We start from the raw sequence: 14517 nt of genomic DNA on the forward strand, positions 1-14517 counted from the left end.
GCCAGGATGGTCTCGATCTCCTGACCTCGTGATCCACCCGCCTCAGCCTCCCAAAGTGCTGGGATTACAGATGTGAGCCACTGTGCCCAGCCATATACTCTGAAATCTCAAGTCAGCTGAAGTCTTTCAAACTTGAAATAAATGTACACGAGACAGCTACATTTAAGACTATATTAGAATTAGTCAAAACTATTTTAAAAAGCATTTAGCACTTAGATTTCTAACTTCAACATTTTACCATTTCTCTCTTGAATTATTCGAATGGCTTGCAGCTGCATTTCAATGTTTTTCTGGACCATCATTGCTTTAAAGATAGTAAAATCTTCTGCTGCCAACACAGGTTGCAAAATGGCCTGTGGAAAGAAGTCTCAAGTGAAATGAAGATTCAAGTTTTAAAACTATTTCCCACACATTCAGACCATTTCTACTGCAAAACAGTAGATTAATTCAAGAATGCTACATTGTTATTTATGATTAGATGTCTCAAAAGGACAATTTTAAAATGTATTTTAATAGCCTTTAAAACAGGGTTCTCGGCTGGGCACAGTGGCTCACACCTGTAATCCCAACACTTTAGGAGGCCGAGGCAGGCAGAACACTTGAGGTCAGGAGTTTAAGATTAGCCTGGCCAACATAGTGAAACCCGTCTCCACTAAAAAAAAAATAAAAAAATTAGCAGAGTGTGGTGGCACACACCTGTAGTCCCAGCTACTCAGGAGGCTGAGACCGGAGAATCATTTGAACCAGGAGACAGAGGTTGCAGTGAGCCAAGATCGCACCTCTGCCACTTCAGCCTGGGTGACAGAGCAAGACTCCTTCTCAAAAAAAAAAAAAAAAAAAGTTTTAAAAAAGATTAATATGATATGCAAATTATATCTCAATAAAGTTGTTTAAAAAAAAAGAAAGCTGAAGTAGCTTAATTTAATTTCAGATAAAGTAGACCTCAGAACAAGAAAGATGATCAGGAATACAGAGGGGCATTTGTTTATAATTCTATAAAATATAATACTTTATGATTATTCTGATTATATATTTTATATATAGTACAATTATATAATTCCTCATAATTCTTTAAAACAAAAATTGTGTCCAGGCACAGTAGCTCATGCTTGTAATCCCAGCACTTTAGGAGGCTGAGGTGGGCAGACCCGAGGTCAGCAGTTTGAGACCAGCCTGGTCAACATGGTGGAAGGTGTGTACCACAATGCCCTTCTAATTTTTTTGTATTTTATAGGGATGAAGTTTCACCATGTTGCCCAGTACTGTCTCAAACTCCTGGGCTCAAGCAAACTGCCCACTTTGGTCTTCCTAAGTGCTGGAATTATAGGCATGAGCCACCATGCCTGGCTCACATGTGTTTAGTTTTAGAGTGTGTTGTTTAATCTCCAAGTATTTTGGTTTTTTCCAACAGTTATTTATTTCCAGTTTAATTATGTTGTGGTCTGAGAGCAGACACTGTATGATTTCTCTTCTTTTAAATTTGTTAAGGTATGTTTTATGGCTCATGATGTAGTCTGTCTTGATGAACATTCTCTGTGATCTTGAGAAGAATGTGTATTTTTGATTGTTGGATGAACTGGTGTATGTCAATTAAATTCAGTTGACTGAAGGTGCTGTTTGTTTGCTTATTTATTTATTTTGAGATGGAGTCTTGCTCCGTCACCCAGGCTGGAGTGCAGTGGCGCAATCTCAGCTTACCACAACCTCCACCTCCCAGGTTCAAGCGATTCTCCTGCCTCAGTCTCAAGTAGCTGGGATTACAGGTGCCCACCACCACCCCCGGCTAATTTTTGTGTTTTTATTAGAGATGGGGTTTCACCATGTTGGCCAGACCGGTCTTGAACTCCTGACCTCAAGTGATCCACCCACCTCGGCCTCCCAAAGTTCTAGGATTACAGGCATGAGCCACCATGCCTGGCCTGAAGGCGCTGTTTAGTTCAACTATGTCTTTACTGATTTCCTAATGATTGGATCTGTACAATACTGACAGAGGGTGTTGAAGTCTCCAACTATAATCATGTATTCATCTATTTCTCCTTGCAGTTCCGTTTCTGCCTCACACATTTTGTTGCTTTGTTATTAGGTGCATACACATTAAAGATTGTTATGTCTTCTTGGAAACTGCCAGATTTTTTCACATTAATGCGGGCATACCAAAAACATTTTAATTATTTTATTATTATTATTTTTTTAGAGACAGGGTCTCACTCTGCAGCCCAGGCTGGAGTACAGTGGTACAGTCATACCTCACTGCAGCCTCAAATTCTTAGGCTCAAGCAATCCTCCCACTTCAGTCTCCCAAGTAGCTAGGGCTACAGCAGTGTGTCACCATGCCGAGCTAATTCTTATATTTTTATTTTTTATAGAGATGGGGTCTTGCACTGTGGCCTAGGCTGGTATTGAGCCCCTGGCCTAAAGCAATCCTCCTGCCTCAGCCTCCCGAAGTACTGGGATTACAGGTAGGAGCTATCACACCCAGCCAAAATATAGTGGCTCATACCTGTAACCCCAGAGCTTTGGGAGGCTGAGGCAGGAGGATTGCTTGATGCCAGGAGCTCAAGACCAGCCTGGACAACACAGAATGACCCCCTCTCTACAAAAAACTGAAAAATTAGCCAGGCATAATGGTACACAGCTATAGTCCTAGCTACTCAGGAGGCTGAGGCAGGAGATTCACTTGAACCCAGGAGTTAGAGGTTGCATAGAACTATGACTGCACCACTGCAGTCCAGCCAGGGTGGCAGAGAAAGACCCCGTCTCAAAAACAAAAACAAACAAACAAAAAATATTTTCTATTCCTAGAATTAAAGGTGATCATCAAATGAAAAGTTGTGCAAAAGAGGAAGTGCTGGATTAAAAAGTAGTCAAAGCAACCTCATTTAGGCCATCATAACAAGATAATTTAAATTAATAAACATTTATTGAGAACTATGAACTAAGAACTAAGTTTTCATCTCTGTTCTACCAGCAGAGAGTGCAGAGATACTAAAAACAGCTCAAAGGACTTACAATTTAGTAGGGCAAGTAGACTTGTAGGAAACCATAATTCAAGGCAGAGTTAACAAAAATATCAATTTAAAATTGGCCTAGTTAAGTAGAATGAATTCTGGTCTGACTAGAATAAACAGCAAAGCTGCTATAACAAGTAGCATTTCAACCAGTCCCTGATAATGAGGATTTCTTCACATTATGAAAGGAATGATGGAGTGGTCTGGGGAAGGGGCCATATATTCCAGGTTAAGGGACAGCATGAGCAAAGGTAGGTGCACAGATGCTTATAAGAGCAAGTGGCTGCTGGGCACGGTGGCTCACGCTTGTAATCCCAGCACTTTGGGAGGTCGAGGCAGGTGGATCGCCTGAGGTCAGGAGTTTGAGACCAGCTTGGCCAACATAGTGAAACCCTGCCTCTTCTAAAAATACAAAAAATTAGCTGGGCATGGTGGTAGGAGCCTGTAATCCCAGCTACTTGGGAGGCTGAGGCAGGAGAATCACTTGAACCCGGGAGGCAGAGGTTGCCGTGAGCTGAGATTGCGACATTGTACTCCAGCCTGAGCAACAAGAGCGAAACTCCGTCTCAAAAGGAAAAAAAAAAAAAAAAAAAAGAGAAAGTTACCTGGAATGGCAGTAGAAAATAATATATTGGAGAACTATAGCAAGGGATCATGGCTAAAAATATAATGTGGAGTCTCATCTTAAACAATTCTTACCATATATTGCTAAGAAATTACTGTTTATTTGGTAGAAAATGAGATGCCAAAGCCAGTGTTTTGTTTTTTGGGGGTGGGTCTTAATCTGTTGCCTAGGCTGGAGTACAGTGGCATGATCTTGTCTTACTGCAGCTTCAACCTCCTAGGCTCAAGTGATGCTCCTACTTCAGTCTCCTGAGTAGGGGTACTCTGGGAGAACACCACCACAACCTACAACAGGCTAACTTTTATGTATTTTTTAAAGATGGGGTCTCACTATGTTGCCCAGGCTGGTTTCAAACCCCTGGCCTCAAGCAATCCTCCTGTCTTGGTCTCCCAAAGTGCTGGAATTATAGGCATGAGCCATTTCCTAGCTTTCAGTTTTTGAGCAGAAGGCTACTTGGGTAGTAGCAACATATCCCAATCCTTACCCTCTAAGCAAGGACACTCAGTTGGCTTGCCTGGACTGGGGATACCGGCTCTACTACTTATTTAGCTGTGGACTTTGGACTATTTGCTTACTATCTCTGTGCTTTGGTTTCCTCACTTCTTTTTCTTTTTCTTTTTTTTTAAGATAGTTTTGTTCTTGTTGCCCAGGCTGGAGTGCAATGGCGCAATCTCAGCTCACCACAACCTCTGCCTCCCAGTTTCAAGCAATTCTCCTGCCTCAGCCTCCCGAGTAGCTGGGATTACAGGCATGCGCCACCACGCCCGGCTAATTTTGTATTTTTAGTAGAGACGGGGTTTCTCCATGTTGGTCAGGCTGTTCTCAAACTCCTGGCCTTAAGTGATCCACCTGCCTCAGCCTCCCAAAGTGCTGGGATTACAGGCGTGAGACACCATGCCCGGCCTGGTTTCTTCATTTCTAAATGGAAGTTATATAGTACCAGTTTCTTAAGAGGTGTCAGGAAGATTAAATGAGATAAAACATGTCAACTGCCCAAAATATCAACTAGCACAAGCCCTCAATAAACATTAGTTTATAGGCTGGGCGTGGTGGCTCACGCCTGTAATCCTAGCACTTTGGGAGGCCAAGATGGGCAAATCCCTTGAGCCCAGAGTTCAAGACCAGCCTGGGCAACACAGCAAGACCCTGTCTCTACAAAAAAAATACAAAAATTAGCCAGGTGTGCTGGTGTGGCACCTGTAGTCCCAGCTACTAGGGAAGCTGAGGTGGGAAGATTACCTGAGCCCAGGGGGGTTGAGCCTACAATGAGCTGCAATTGCACCACTACACTCCAGCCTGAGCAACAGAGTGAGACCCCATATCAAAAAAAACAACAAAAACAAACATTAGTTTATAAACATATGTATTACTACTTCAGCCTAGCACTACACAACCAGTAAGATAATATAAGTAGCTCCAAGAGAAGGAAGCCGCAGGAGCAACTGACTGTGGATCTGCTAAAATTATAAAAGGAGCAACTGCAGAATGATTGGAGATCTATGTAAATAAAGCAGTAGTTTGTATAAACCCTGTGATCGTATTCTAGTTCTGAGTTTAGAAAGGTCACTTTGAGTTGCATCAGTTCATTAATGCCTCAAAGTATCATTTTTCAGCGTTGCTCTCAAAAAGAACTCTTATGTGATGAGTTATCTTTCTACCTCTCACAATGTCTAAAATATTACGCTTGTCAATCAAACATTCAAATTTGAGTGAAACCCTGGGCATTTGTTAAAACTGTTTGTTAGCATAATAACACAAAGCAAAAACCTGTGAGGTATGGGTCTTTGCAAGAGGAGAAGTGCATGCTTCTTGAAATTGATCTTCATTAATTCCAATTTCTTTGAGGTAACCTTCTAACAGCTTTTCAACCTAAAAAAACAAAGTTTAACTTTATAATTACATAGAAAAATTCTACATGACAGTTTGCATATTAAGTATTGAGTTTAGAAAAGTATCATCAAATTTTTTGCAAATATTAATCTACATAATATTACAAGGCAGTGACATTGTCTTTCACCAAAACACAAATTAAAAGTTAATATTTTTGTTGAAAATCACATGAAATTGTATTTCTTCCAACAGAAATAGTTGAAGTCAGGATTACAAAGTTCAGTGTGGCACAACTCTTCTGCTACCCAGAGGCCTTTTTTTTTTTCCTTTTCTTTTCTTTCTTTTTTGAGATGGAGGCTCACTCTGTCACCCAGGCTGGAGTGCAGTAGTGTGATCTCGGCTCACTGCAACCTCTGCCTCCCAGGCTCAAGCAATTCTCCTGCCTCAGCCTCCTGAGTAGCTGTGACTACAGGCGCCCGCCACAATACCCGACTAATTTTTATTTATTTATTTTTTTAGTAGAGATGGGGTTTCAACACGTTGGCTAGGCTGGTCTTGAATTCCTGACCCCAGGTGATTTGCCACCCTGGCCTCCCAAAGTGCTGGGATTACAGGCATGAGCCACCACGCCTGGCCTTTTCTTTTCTTTTCTTTTTTTGAGACAGGGTCTTATTCTGTTGTCCAGACTGGAGTATAATGGCACAGTAATGACTCACTGCAGCCTTGACCTTCTGGGCTCAAGAGATCATCCTCCCACTTCAGCCTCCCGAGCAGCTAGGACTACAGGCACATGCCATCATGACTGATTAATTTTTGTAATTTTTATGAAGATGGAGTTTCACCATGTTGCCCAGGCTTGTCTCGAACTCCTTGGCTCAAGCAATCCACCTGCCCCACTGCCAGAGGCATTTTTTAAAATCACAAGACAGGCCAGGCACAGTGGCTCATGCCTGTAATCCCAACACTTTGGGAGGCCCAGACAGGTGGATCACTTGAGCTCTGGAATTCGACACTAGCCTGGGAAACATGGAGAAACCCCATCTCTACAAAATACAAAAAAATTAGCAGGGTATGGTGGTGCACACCTGTAGTCCCAGCTACTCTGGAGGCTGAGATGGGAGGATCACTTAAGCCTGGGGAGGTGGAGGCTACAATGAGCTGTGATAGTGCCACTGCACTCCAGCCTGGGTGACACAGCAAGACCCTGTCTCAAAAATAAAAAAACAAAAAAATCACAGGACAACCATGACTAAGTGAATCATATGTCCCTGGATGCATCAACAAAATTAGAATAAGATATAAAGAATACATGCAAGAACCCATAAAGAGTTGTAAAACCATTACGTAGAGTAGAGGAGATAAGAAGTCATCCAAATGAGATACTCAGAGCACCTGTGGAGACAGATATAACTGGCACTATTGTCAAGGTAGACTGGATTTTTGTAAAATTAAGGATTTTTAATGTAAAAATATTTTTCTTCATTTAGAAAAGCTATAAGTAATATTAGCCTAATTACCTTAAAAATCAGTGAAAAAAAAATACTCACTAGTTCTTTGTATTCCTGATGAATCTCTGTATAGGTCAATTTGCTTTCTTCTTCATCATCAAAAACTAAATTTAAAAGAAGATATTACACAGTGTAAAAAACAAATCATTTTATTAATGCAAATTTTAAAATCCATTCCTTAGAAATAAGGAATTCTTATAACCTGGCTCTTCAGCTTTGAATTCTTAGGATTTATCTTTGAAAAATATATAAACAAATATATCTAAAAATATATACTATTGGCCAGGCACTGTGGCTCATACCTGTAATCCCAGCACTTTCAGAGGCCAAGGTGGGTGGATCACCTAAGATCAGGAGTTCAAGGCCACCCTGGCTGATGTGATGAAACCCCGTCTCTACTAAAAATACAAAAATCAGCCAGGCGTGGTTGCGCGCACGTGTAGACCCAGATAATTGGGAGGCTGAGGCAAGAGAACTGCTTGAACCCGGGAGACGGAGGTTGCAGTGAGCCGAGATTGCACCACTGCACTCCAGCCTGGGCGACAGAGTAAGACTCTACCTCAAAAAAAATATATATATATATATATATATATACACACACCACATGTATATATACTATTAATTGTAAACCAGCTTTTTTGCCTACTCGAGAAAATATTTAAAACGAATACTACTTCATATTTAAGACAAAAACACATTTCAATCAATATGAGGCAATAATTTCTTCATCACTTTTAATGGAATATTATTGTTAATGGTTAAATCTTTTTACAATAGGTTCCAAATTATTTTATTGTACTGGAATTTTGCTGATGTAAATGTTATGGAAAGTGACCAGTCCATTTTTGTTACCACAGAAATATAATGAAGTTAAATAAAATCAAAACAAGTGTTTACTGAATAATCATATGTATAAAACAATGCAATGAGCCAAGATCGCGCCACTGCACTCCAGCCTGGGCAACAGAGCGACATTCCGTCTCCCAAAAAAAAAAAAAAAAAAAGAGTACAAATAGAACTTATTTCGTTTTTGAACAGTTTTAAAATTACCTGTAAAAACAACCCTTTAATAACTATGATTTGAATTTCGACTATAGCAATGAAAATGTAATAAAAAGATTCAGTGGTCAAACTGAATTTCATCTTTACCAGATTCATGATATCTTGGAATTTAAAGAAGTCTTAAAAGGTCATCCAGGATAACCGACCATTTGATAGCGGAATAGCTGAATCCCTCTAACCCTATTAAGTCGCTATCAGATCCATTCAAACACTGCCGGAGCCGGGAAGCTCATTACCTTCTGACACAGGCTAACTCATCTTGGATACATTCTGTCATGAAGCACTTCCTTCACTGAAATTTGTTTCCCTGTAGCTTGTACCAACTGACCCTAGCTCTATTTCATTGAACCTTACAACACAAAACAGATGTTCAAACAACTGATGAATATTACTACCCTCAAAGTCTTGCCCGACTAAACAACCACAATAACGCTTGGGCACTCATTTACATGACGTGTTTTCTAGTTCCTTTTCTGCGAATGGGCTGCAAAGTCTCCACGAACTGAATGCAGAACTCCAAGCGTGAAGAACTGCTCAGAACCCGGAGGTTTCTGTCCTTCACAGGGAATATAATGCCATATCTATACGCCTCATTTGTTCCAAGAATGGTTCCCGGCCCCACCTCGCAAAGTTTTGGTATAGCCAAGAGTAGAGCTCACCGAGGGGAATACAGGCCATCAAAATCACTGGTTCTGGGCTTCCTGAAGTTATCACATGCCCTCCTTTGCAGTTAACTGTTGGTTTGGAGTGAATCATTTCTCATTTCCTAAGCTGACTACACCGGGCGAAATGCTAGGGATCATAAGGAACTCAGGTAAACCGACGCTTCTCCTCTCAAGTCTGGGAAAGCTGTTGAAGAAGCCTAGCCAAACAGTCCACCTGCCCAGGGCAGAAACGTTCGGGACAGGGTGAGAGACCGAATTTACGATTCAAGTCTAATGTTCTTCGGACGTGCGCTTGGGACCCAGGGAAGGGGAGCCTCGGTCCCCATTTTCAGGTCTGCGAAAGAACACATCGGCAGGGTGAAAGGAATTGCTCCTACATAACCAGCTCTAAACCTGACGACGGGGGTGGAGAAGGGGTTGAGGGGAACAAGACCTGACGACAGGGGTGGACACAGGGGATGGGGGAGACGAGAGATGATTTGTGGTTACCAACCCCCTGCCCGCCGCTGGTGTGAGAGAGAAGAGGATTGTCGGTTCAGACTCTGGTTTTTACCTTCACATTTCTGTTCCACAAAGTCCAAGATGGGAATGGACCAGTCTGGGCCTCTCAGGAATCCCGCGATGCTCTCCACCACCCACTCCACCTCGTCCTCTTCTTCCGCAGCCATCCCGCCCCAAAGGGGCAACGGGGAATATCCCTAGGCCAGACCGCCGGACCCCGCTTAGGCCTTTGGGCCACAAGGAGCCGAGAGGGAGTAGGGGAAGAGCTGGCCCGCAGTCGCTCAACCCCCAGGAGGGAAGCTACCAACCAGTTAACGCAAAATGGTCGCTATGGCAACACACGTAACCGCCCTAGACCGCGGCCCGGAAGTGAAGACAACTTTCCAGGAGCCTGCGCACTTAGCGGGGAGGGCAAACGTTTGAAAAACGTTTCTGATTGGTTAAAATAGAACACTGGACGAGGGCTGAGAAAAGAAGTGTAGCCATTGGCTGGAAGTCGTAGACAGATTCTCTGCGCTCTCTCTTCTGATAAGTGCGTAGGAGCCAAGGTTTAGAAAAGGCGCAGTAGCCGGGCGCGGTGGGTAGTATATGTAATCCCAGCACTTTGGGAGGCTGAGGCTTGCGGATCCCCTGAGGTCAAGAAGTCGAGACCAGCCTGGCCAACATGGTGAAACCTCGTCTCTACCAAAAATACAAAAATTAACCTGGCGTGGTGGCGCCGCCTTTAATCCCAGCTACTCGGGAGGCTGAGGCAGGAGAATGGCTTGAGCCCGGGAGGCGGAGGTTGCAGTGAGCCACTGCAATGCAGCCTGGGAGACTGCGTCTCAAAAGAAAAAAAAAAGAAAAGGCTCAGTGAGGGTCTGAGGTAACCAGGTCTCCTCCACCTGACAGGGCTTCAGCGGCTGCAGTTCATCATTGTATCCCCAGCACCTCAGTCCCAACCATTTTCAGACCATTGGCCCAGAAGAGTTTGTAAGTAAAGGGTTGTCTGAAAATACAAAGCCGAGCTGTGTGAGACTCGCTCATTGTCTTAGTCAGTTTGCATCTGTATCTTCAGTCGGGTCTTGAACCTCTTACGCTTGGATAAAGATAACTAGAATTAGGAGCTTTTCAAGGGCAAAATAAAAGTTAATGCTCAAATAAATGCCTTGGTAACCAAATCTTGTAACTCCAATTCAGCTTTTAGGTGGAATGGGGGTATTCAGTGGTCATTGTCAAGGTGTTTGGAGTTCCAAAATATCTTCAGACAACCATATATATATATATATACACACACACACACACACACATACACATACACAACTGCATGGTATTCCATAAACCACCCTTTAGTCTATTTTTATTTCGTGAATGTGCACACAATATCTTACCTGAATGCATAAAGATGATCATTATGTGCCTTTTTTTTTTTTTTTTTTTTTTTTTGAGACAGAGTCTCGCTTTGTCGCCCAGGCTGGAGTGCAGTGGCGTGATCTCGGCTCCCTGCAGCCTTAGCCTCCTGGGTTCAAACGATTCTCCTGTGCGTCAGCCTCCTGAGTAGCTGGGATTACAGGCATGTGCCACCACACCCAGCTAATTTTTGTAGTTTTAGTAGAGACAGGGTTTCGCCATGTTGGCCAGGTTGGCCTGGAACTCCTGACTTCAGGTGATTCGCCCGCCTCCACCTCCCAAAGAGCTGGGATTACAGGCGTGAGGCACCGTGCCTGGCCATGTGCAATTTTTTTCTTTTTCCTCCTCCGTGCTGTGGATTTGACATTTTTTGCTTCTACAAACTGCTGTTGTAAATGTTGCATCCTGAGAACTGTTGGTGTTATTTACTACTCCAAGGGATAGATTCCAACAGAATTGCTAAATGAAAGATTATATATCTTGGTTAATTTGACCAAACGTCAATTGCTACATTAAATTACTTGAATTTTTCAAACCCATTAACAATTGTGTAATGAATATACTTGCACATATGTTTTTGAACTCTAGTCTCATTATTTCCCTTGAACAAATTCTCAAGGGAAAATTACTGAACTAATTATTTTAAATATTTTTAAAAAATAATCTTTGCCAATCTACTAGGTTAAAATGATAGCCCCCCTCCCAACCCACCCCCCTTTTTTTTTGTTGAGAGGGAGTCTTGCTCTGTCACCCACGCTGGAGTGCAGTGGTGACATCTCGGCTCACTGCAATTGAAAGTGTAAGAATATTTGGTATCCTTAGTTTGGTGACTATCTAAACCACTTTAGGAGGAATATAGTACTTCATCCTAAAAAAGCTGGGTTTTTTTTTTTGTTTTTTTTTGAGACGGAGTTTCGCTCTTGTCTCCCAGGACTTTGCGAGGCCAAGGTGGGTGGATCACTTGAGGTCAGGAGTTTGAGACCAGCCTGCCCAACAGCAAAACCTCGTCTCTACTAAAAATTAGCTCGGTGTGGTGACAGGCGCCTGTACTCCCAGCCAATTGGGAGGTTAAGGCAGGAGAATCGTTTGAACCCGGGAGACAGAGGTTGCAGTGAGCAAAGATTGCACCACTGCACTCCAGCCTGGGCGACAGAGTGAACCCCGTCTCCAAAAAAAAAAAAAAAAAGATACATGTAACAAAACGAAAATAGATGCACATACATAAATAAACATATATATACACACACACACACACACACACGGTGCACTACACACATACACACAACAAGCACTTTTACCATAGGGTTAATCCAAAAAAAAAAAAAAAAAGATACATGTAACAAAACGAAAATAGATGCACATACATAAATAAACATATATATACACACACACACACACACACACGGTGCACTACACACATACACACAACAAGCACTTTTACCATAGGGTTGATATGAGATTTAGAGAACATATGATATGAAATTTAATTAGAGAGGGACAGAGTCTCACTGTTGCCTAGGCTGGAGTGCAATGGCGCAATCTTGGCTCACTGCAACCTCTGCCACCCAGGTTCAAGGAATTCTTCTACCTCAGCCTCCTGAGTAGCTGGGACTACGGGCCCACGCGGCCATGCCCAGCTAATTTTTTGGATTTTAGTAGAGACAGGGTTTCACCATGTTGTCCAGACTGGTCTTGAACTCCTGAGCTCAGGCAATCCGCCCGCCTCAGCCTCCCAAAGTGCTAGGATTACAGGCGTGAGCCACTGCACTTGGCCAAGAACACATATTAAAAGTACTTGGGATTATGCTAGGTACTTAGTAAATGCTTAATACATATTAGATATTGTTATTATATGTAGTTTAGGTATCTGTTTGCTTTCAAATTTGCAGCATGAATGTAAGGAACTATTCCTTTTATTTTGCCTCTTCTTTCAATGACAAATCATTTGTGTTTTTTGCTACAGCCCTAGGAAATCTCTTGCTTCTCCCCATCTCCTGTACTGATACTGAGTGTCTGCCCTACTAAAGGAATATAAAATTCAAATCATAACAACATGACTGCATTTTCAAGGACCATGTGAATAACAATTGTTCACATTTATGTAGTGTTTTACAGTTTACAAAGGGATTACATCTGTTTGACTTACAGCAAACTTGTGAGCTAAATAAAGATAATATTAAGATTTTCTCCCTCTTCTAGATAGTGTATTAGTTTGCTAGGAGTGCTGTAACAAATTACCACAGACTGGGTGGCTTGAGCAACAGACATTTACTTTCTGAAAGTTCTGAAATCTAAAAGTCTCTGATCAAGTTGTTGGCAGGGTTGGTTTCCTTTGAGGCTTCTCATCTTGCCTTGCAGAAGGCTGTCTTCTCCCTGTGTCTATATGTGGTCTTACCCCTGTACAGCCTGTGTACTCATCTCCTTTTCTTACAAGGACATCAGTCATATTGGATTAAGGCCCCCTAATAGCCTCATTTTAACTTAATTACCTCTTTAAAAACTGTATCTCCAAATACAATTGCATTCTGAGGCACTGTGGATTAGGACTTCAGCATATGAGTTTGAGGGTAACACAAATTCCACACATAACAGACGGAAGAACTGAATCTGTGAGGTCAAGTGTCTTGCCCAGGCTCAGAGCACAGTCAGGACTTGTTTTCGTACTGGACACCTAAGCAACAAGGAAACTTCTAATTTTCACTTTCTAATATATCATGGAATTTTTTCCGTATCAATGAAGACATTTCTACATAATCCTTTTTAATATTACGTAGTTTCCCATTGTGTGAACATAATTTATGTAAGCAATCCTGTATTGATCTAAGATGTTTCTTGCACTTAAAAAAAAATACGCCTGGGCAACATAGCGAGACCTTGCCTCTGTAAAAGAAAAAAAAATTATCCAGGAGTGGTGGCGAGCACCTGTAGTCTCAGCTACTCAGGAGGCTGAGATGGGAAGATTGCTTAAAGCCAGGAGTTCGAGGCTGCAGTGAGCTCTGATTACACTACTGTGCTCCAGCTGGGCAACAGAGTGAGACCCTGTCTTAAAATAATAATAATAACAATAATAATAATTCTACTATGAGCATCCTTGTAATTAAATATTTGCTGCTAACCTTTATCATTTTGTGAAGATGAATTCCTAAAAGTAGAATTGTTGAATCCCACATTATGCGGCTTTTAAAGATACTTGTACTTTACATTTTTTAAGAGTAAGTGTTGCACGTCCTACAATAATCATGGTTAAATGTTAAGTAGTTATCTTTTTTATAGTAATGTTTTATATTCATGAGTCTACACATCCATACACATGCACAGATATATCTCAAATAGTTTGGAGATTGCAAAATTAATCAAGGAAGAACTAGAGAAATTATTGTGAATTCTGGAGGAGGCTGATTCATTAATTTCATGAGTGGATCTCCAACTCCAACACAATGTTTGGCACTGAGAAACCCTCATTGAATATTTGATGAATATCTGAATGATAATCTAAGAATATAGTGCCTCACATTTGCCTAAAAATAATCTATTTCTTTTTGCTGCCCCTGGGAGAGATGGTAAAGTTGTAACTACTGGCAAAATAGGATTTCATTTTGTTTTAACTCTAACAAAACATGCTTACATTCCAGATCAGATGGCTTAAAGTTACTATTAGCAATAGGCTTAAAAATACCCACACAATGGAAGTGTCATTTTAAAAAATAATTTATAGACTTTATAGAACATCACTAATGAATTCAGCTTTCAAGAGCAGGAAAAAGTTCACCGCTTTAATCCTGTTAATTGCCTTTATTCTGGCTATAGAAATTTTAGAAGTTCTAAATTATAAGTTCATTGCAAATATTCTTTTTTTTTTTTTTTTTTTTTTGAGACGGAGTCTCACTCTGTCGCCCAGGCTGGAGTGCAGTGGCTGCATCTCAGCTCAC

At 41.6% G+C, this 14517-nt stretch overlaps 1 protein-coding gene across 2 annotated transcripts in view; it reads right to left on the reverse strand.

The window, feature by feature from the left end:
* CFAP36 (cilia and flagella associated protein 36) overlaps window positions 1–9573 on the reverse strand; it is a 26175-nt gene extending 16602 nt beyond the window's left edge. Inside the window, exons 1-5 of one of the 2 annotated variants that reach the window (XM_011996506.1) lie at window positions 9252–9573; window positions 8693–8767; window positions 7011–7075; window positions 5401–5502; window positions 239–353 (exon numbers count right to left, since the gene is read on the reverse strand). In XM_011996506.1, coding sequence (XP_011851896.1) covers window positions 239–353; window positions 5401–5502; window positions 7011–7075; window positions 8693–8767; window positions 9252–9366 — 472 coding nt within the window. In that variant the 5' untranslated portion in view covers window positions 9367–9573. The remainder of the gene's footprint in view (window positions 1–238; window positions 354–5400; window positions 5503–7010; window positions 7076–8692; window positions 8768–9251) is intronic. The other variant, XM_011996507.1, reaches the window with a different exon arrangement.
* Window positions 9574–14517: the final 4944 nt, after the last annotated feature.

The sequence above is a fragment of the Mandrillus leucophaeus genome, unplaced genomic scaffold (genome assembly GCF_000951045.1).
Source record: "Mandrillus leucophaeus isolate KB7577 unplaced genomic scaffold, Mleu.le_1.0 Scaffold518, whole genome shotgun sequence".
Classification (NCBI taxonomy): domain Eukaryota; kingdom Metazoa; phylum Chordata; class Mammalia; order Primates; family Cercopithecidae; genus Mandrillus; species Mandrillus leucophaeus.